Raw genomic sequence first — 6000 nt, 5'->3', positions numbered from 1 at the left:
ATAATCAAAGTAAAAATATATTTGATATTGTGGTATCATGTGATCTTTCAATGGTATTTCGACAGTTTCGTTGAAATCAAGTTGGGTAATCATGTCCAATGAAGCATGGGAGACAGATTTCACATATTTGTTAAAAAGTGACACTGTACAATAGCTTCCATGGCAACAAGTTCAAACCACAGTGAGATCCCCCTTCCAGCCCCCCACACCCCCCCACCCCCCCACCCCACCCCCCTCATTATAAGTTACATACCGTAAGTTCATTCCAAACAGGATGGAAAATCTTGAGAGGAATAAAAAAACAAAGATCACACTTTAAAGAGGAAATTAAAAGACAAAAGTGGGACAGGGGCAGGTTTAAATAATTGTACAAAAAACAAACCGCAACCCACCACGACCAAACACTTATTCTTGAAAAATCCATTGGAAATCGATTTCTTTTTACAGGTTGCACAGTTTATGTTGAAATACTGGGTGAGATACTCCAGTATGCCAAGGGACAGGGGAAGGGGGCAGAAAGGTGGAGGAGAGGGATTCACTCTTCCTCTGTGCATCCAAGTATCTCTGCACGCAAAGTGATCCTGCCGTACCATGACCAGGGGAGGATCCGGATGAGCCGAGCGTAGATGGGTGGATCTATCACGTTCTTTCTGTGTGTGTCATTGTCAAAGTTTCCTTGGAACACCTATAAAAAACAGCAGAAGGTCATGGTATTATGGAGCATTACTATCTTTGCAACTTACTGTGATTCCACAAAACCAGACGAGACAACACAGAAAAGGATTTCCCCTGGTTTATAATGGGTCGTCGTTCTGAGGGCCAGATGACATCATACTGCATGCAGAACTTGCAGAACTCGAAGACTTCTCAGCACCTTTTTACTGCCAATTAGAATACCATATATGACCTATTATTAGTAGTATTAGTATTAACTTTATTGAAAATAAAATGATTGAGTCAGTCAGTAATTAGTCTCGCTGGCCAGCCTCCTCTCCCTTCCGTCCGAGGAGTCTGGCGCCGCAGGTCTCCAGACGCTCTTCAGACGCTGCCGGATTTCCGCTCCCCGCTTAAGAAGCTCTGTCATTGGCTCCGACCATGTCAATCAGAGTGGCTTCCGCTCCCTCCTCCCTGTGTGTTGCTGTAAATAGTCCCCTGCCGCCTCAGGCAAAACAACAACGCTAACTAGCTAGCAAGCTAACGGCAGAAACCTACACGCTAGCTCGTTGCTACACGCTGAAAACGGCAAGTTGGATTGTTTGAAACTATTTTCCAAGGGCACTGCCGCTAAGCGCCACCCATCGCAATCCCACTATGGAGACCTGCGGTGCCAGACTCCTCGGACGGAAGGGAGAGGAGGCTGGCCAGCGAGACTAGTCAGTAATCAATAAAAGCACATATTTGGGTGATGATGGGGCCTCCCGCTGAGCAGGCGTCCTTTCATTTGAAACAGTTGAAAGTCACATTATCATACTGAAAACCTTCACATGACATCATTTCTTCAGTGACAGATTTGAGCCTGTCACTTTCATACCACTTCATAGGCAGCTCCTAGATGTGAGCCTTTAGACAAATCTTTTAACAACAGTTCAGGGGTTAACTATTTCCAGATACAAACAAGTGTAATTGTGATATTGGAATGCATATTATATTGTTGATTATTACACAAGCGTTGTGTGAATGTGTGGTTAATCGAAGTTAAATTAAACAATATGAGAGAAATGCACCTACGGGGACTGCTTCAATAAAGGATATGATCATTTCAATTAAACAGGCATCATTATGACTGACTAATTGGGATGTAATGGGATTTACTGTTGTGTGGAATGTAAAATCAGTGGGCCAAATACAGGCAGGCGCTGGAGATACTGTAGTATTGGCGTTCATTGACCCTCTTAAGAGTAAGAACCCTACAAAGCTTCAACCGAATTGTCTTTCCAGTAATCATGGGTACCATTTGATATGCCAGTTTGGATTTAGATAAACAAAATTCGATCTTGTAGCTTTCATCAGACAACTGTTAAAACTTACAGTGCTACAGTATGTCCTGGACTCCTGAAAGTCCGCAAACATTTTTTTTGCATGTTTTTAGTGGGGGGTTCCTATCTGGAGGAAACCCCAGGGTAGCACGGGGAGAACATCAAACTCCACACAGAAAGGCCCTTTTTGATGACCCCACCTGGGCCTTAGGCACTGAGAACATGGGAATGGGGACAGACCCTCACCGCCCGCAGCTTCCCAGATGGGAATAGAACCCAGGACCATTGCGCCACCGTGCCTCTACAAACAAGAAAGTTACAAAAAATAATCCTGAGATAATTTGAAAACTTTGTCCAGAGCAGATGGCTAATTTTATGCTTGGCATTTTAGTCAACCACTTGTGGGTAAATGATTGCACACTTTAATACAAATCTAAGTAAGGTAACAAAATATAAGGTAACAAATATTTTTGTTCCATAAGAATAAGTGTCTTCATGCATTGTTCCTCTTTGTAAAAAACACATTAACGGAGGACATGGTCTTGACAAGTAGCAGGACTTACTGTAGATCATATCTTATCACTGGTAGAAGGTCAGAGTCATGAAGCTCAAAGCAATAGCATAAGGGTTCTGCAATCTCTATGGATGGACACTGTTATACCAAATCTCCAGTCTGATATGTCTTAAGATTTCAGAAAATCGGACATTGGACATCAGTCTGAGAAATTATCCCTTTTGAGGTGTGATGTAGCCTCTTTGCTTTCCCAGAAAAGTGTGAGTTTTTGCAGTATTTCCTTGATAAGGTGGAGAGTATTAGGTGTCAGATTCTCCCACCGGAGGTGCTGTATTCACCTCCCCAGGTTGCCCAGCATATTTAGCTCTTTTGAGCAAATTTCCCCTGAGTCTCTTATCATCTCTCACATTAAATCCTTATCCTGCTCTTTGGATATCATGTCTAGCAAATGGCTGAAGGAGGTCCTTGGTACCATTGGTCCAAATGTTACATTACAATTACTGCTGGTGGTACTTTCTTTACAGTGAATGAGTCTAGAATGGATTGATTAGATGCTTTTATTTTTGAGTTATTCAATGTCTCCCTATATGGGCATGGCTAGTGTTGTGCTGATGTTGGGTGGGGCTCAAACACACTGTTCTGAATTGGTCTACATTTTTATTTTCTGAACAGATCTGTTGTGCTATAATGCCACATCTTCTACAGCTCCACAAGGGTCAATCTTAGGCTCTCTTTATTTCTCCATTTATATGCTTTCGCTGGGGGATATCATAAAAGATAAGAGACATAATATTCACTTCCACTGCTATGCAGATGACTCTCAGCTATACATAAATGCATGTTATTCGATGACCCTTAATCGCAAGACTGCCTTTTAGATATTAGGTGCTGGATGTCACAAAATTACCTACAACTCAATGAAAAGAAGCCTGAGAGTGTTCAATTTGGCCCCCCAAACTCCATTAGGGAGATTCATATCAATATTATTAACTTATCCTACATCATTATGCCAATAACTAAGACTCTGGGCGTGATATCTGATTCAGATCTCTGCTTTAATGATTAGGTTAAGAGGGTTGTCCGGTCTTGTTTCTTTCAGTTCAAAAGATTTCCAAGATAAGGTGTTTTTATCCTTTGCCGAACTGTAATTCCCTCCTGCCTGAGTTCCCTCTCCCAATTCCAACATGTGCAATATGCACCAAGGCTCTTAACATGTTGCCCATTAGTTACAGAATTGATTTTAAGATTTGACTGATAGTTTTTAAAGCACTACAGGGTGTGGCACCCAGCTACATCAGACCTTTTAACACCTTATGAGCCGGAGCACAGCTTGAGATCCTCTGGCAGGGGCCAACTGGTTGTGGCCACGACTCAGCTTGTTATAAAAGATGACTGGGCCTTTGTTGTTAGAGCAAACCAGACCAGTGTCACAGTTTTTTTTATCACTTCTCAAACCACACTTACTGTACTGTGCAGGAAAGCATTTTTATAATGCTCTTTTATGTCTTATTTTATCCCTGTTTGAAATCATGTCTCTCTCCTACTATATTTTATTTTGTCTTTATTCTCTGTTCAGAAAAGTGCTATACAGTATATAAAGTTTATTATTATTATTATTATTAGTGGTGGGAGGTATGCCAGTAGTGGTAGTGGTGGGAGGTATGCCAGTAAAAAGATCTACCAATAGAAATAAAGAAATGTATTTGTGATACTCGCCCTTAAATTAACAAAATGTTCCAGTAACGACATTGCTGAACCCTTAGGCAAAAACAGGAATTCCCCCAGCTTCTTGTACTTCACACGTTTTAAATGACATTGCCAGAAAAATTAGTACACTGTGATATACTGTACAACGTTATCTAAAATAAACAACAACAACAACAACAACTAGAAGTGCACTCAGAGAGTGCAGACCTCCGCCAAGGCCAATACTCCACTCTGCTATGATATGCACATTTTGTGAGTCGGATTAGAACCCTGAAGTTAGCAGAGTGGGAGGGAATGGGTTGAGTACTTCCGCACCTCACGTGAGATGGGGGTTTCCAGGAACATTTCAATATTGGACCAAATAAAACATTGAAATCAAAACACAACCCTATGTGAAACATATATGTCACCCTGGCGGTATATATATCCCTTGCAGATTTAACGTGATTTAGATGAGTGACAGTGTAACGCGGTTCTACTGTCATGTTCTACTGTGATGTCCGCTCAATAGCTTAAAAGTGAAGCTTGTGATTCGTTTACTGCACTTCCCCAATGAGCAGATTGTGCATAATTTTACGCTTAAAAGGCGTGGTTATAATGCTTAAGGCCGCGTGTAGCGCCGACACCAAAATATCGAGTGCGCTGGTCCACACCCACTAATCTGGGCTGCGCCTGGCACTAAGCGCAGTTTATAGGCCGATGCAACGATAGAGCCCCTAATCTCATGCCTTCTGGTTCTGCCCTTCACTAACGGCATTCTGGGCCAAAATATTTGACTGGTACTCTAAGGCCTACAAAATAACAGGCAGAACTCGCCATCTTCGGCTGCTCGGAGTCCTCTCTGAACTTCCCTACAATTGTGCAACAGTCTCTGACACAAGGGACAACTGTGGCCACAGAGTCCTCCTCTTCACCTTCTTTCCAAATGTGGTTGACATGACCTCTGTTATACGGATAGAGAGACTTAGGTTTTTGAGGACCAATTCACTTAAAACATTTTCAACCATTTGGGACCCGTTTCTAGCTTGATGAGGTTAGGGGTGACGGGTGACTCGCCTGGTTGGTTTCTCATGGACCCTTTCCATGGGATCCAGGGCACAATATCTCTCACAAGCACCTTATCCGGCTGGTAATCACGTAATATTCAATGTCAATAATAGATGTATGTTTTTTCTTTTCTTTTTCTTTTTTATGTGTCTGGGCGTGTTCGTTTGACTTGTCTGTTCATTGTTCTGAAAAATGTAAGATAAAATATTGGGAAAAAAAATCATGCTAATATTTAATTTTAATACAACCAATATGGATCAAGTTATTGTGTAAGTCGCAATAATTACTCATGATTTAGTATTGCTTAGTCTAGAGCAACTCGAGTGTTACATTATGGTTTATGGATGCAATAGATGATCTGGCTATCCAGGGGCAGTCAGACATATAATTGTTCCCTTATCAGTATGCAACGTAGTGATGCGTTATCAAACGCCTGCCTCCTCCACCTTGTAGGTACGTGTGTGCTTCCATTAATATAAACCTCTCTTGTATAATTCTCTATTCTATGCATGTTTCTATTTGCTCCAATAGTGTTAACTGTTTCTGTTATTTACTCAAACTGAGAGCTAAATCCGAGCGCATATACTGTAGCAGCAGGTGCATTTTTCTTTTTTTCTTTTCCTTATGTCGCATTTCTAATACAAACGAGACACACCGGCTTTTCATCCTACAGTCATTTTCATCATTTTCCTCCCGCAGTGAAACCCATTCTCTTCCCCTCTCTTCTGCCCTCCCTCTTTCTCATCTATATTGTAG

General features: G+C 41.6%; 1 protein-coding gene across 2 annotated transcripts in view; it reads right to left on the bottom strand.

Moving 5' to 3' along the window:
* Window positions 1-535: 535 nt before the first annotated feature.
* Window positions 536-6000, bottom strand: part of edil3a (EGF-like repeats and discoidin I-like domains 3a) — a gene marked incomplete at its 3' end in the record, with an annotated part of 167521 nt that continues 162056 nt past the window's right edge. For both annotated transcript variants that reach the window (XM_083644447.1, XM_083644448.1), the window contains exon 10: window positions 536-685. In XM_083644447.1, coding sequence (XP_083500573.1) covers window positions 536-685 — 150 coding nt within the window. The remainder of the gene's footprint in view (window positions 686-6000) is intronic.

The sequence above is a fragment of the Poromitra crassiceps genome (assembly GCF_964638095.1).
Source record: "Poromitra crassiceps genome assembly, chromosome: 10".
Classification (NCBI taxonomy): Eukaryota; Metazoa; Chordata; class Actinopteri; order Beryciformes; family Melamphaidae; genus Poromitra; species Poromitra crassiceps.
Note: the sequence above shows the minus strand (reverse complement) of the source record. Positions and strands in the feature narration are given on the sequence as shown.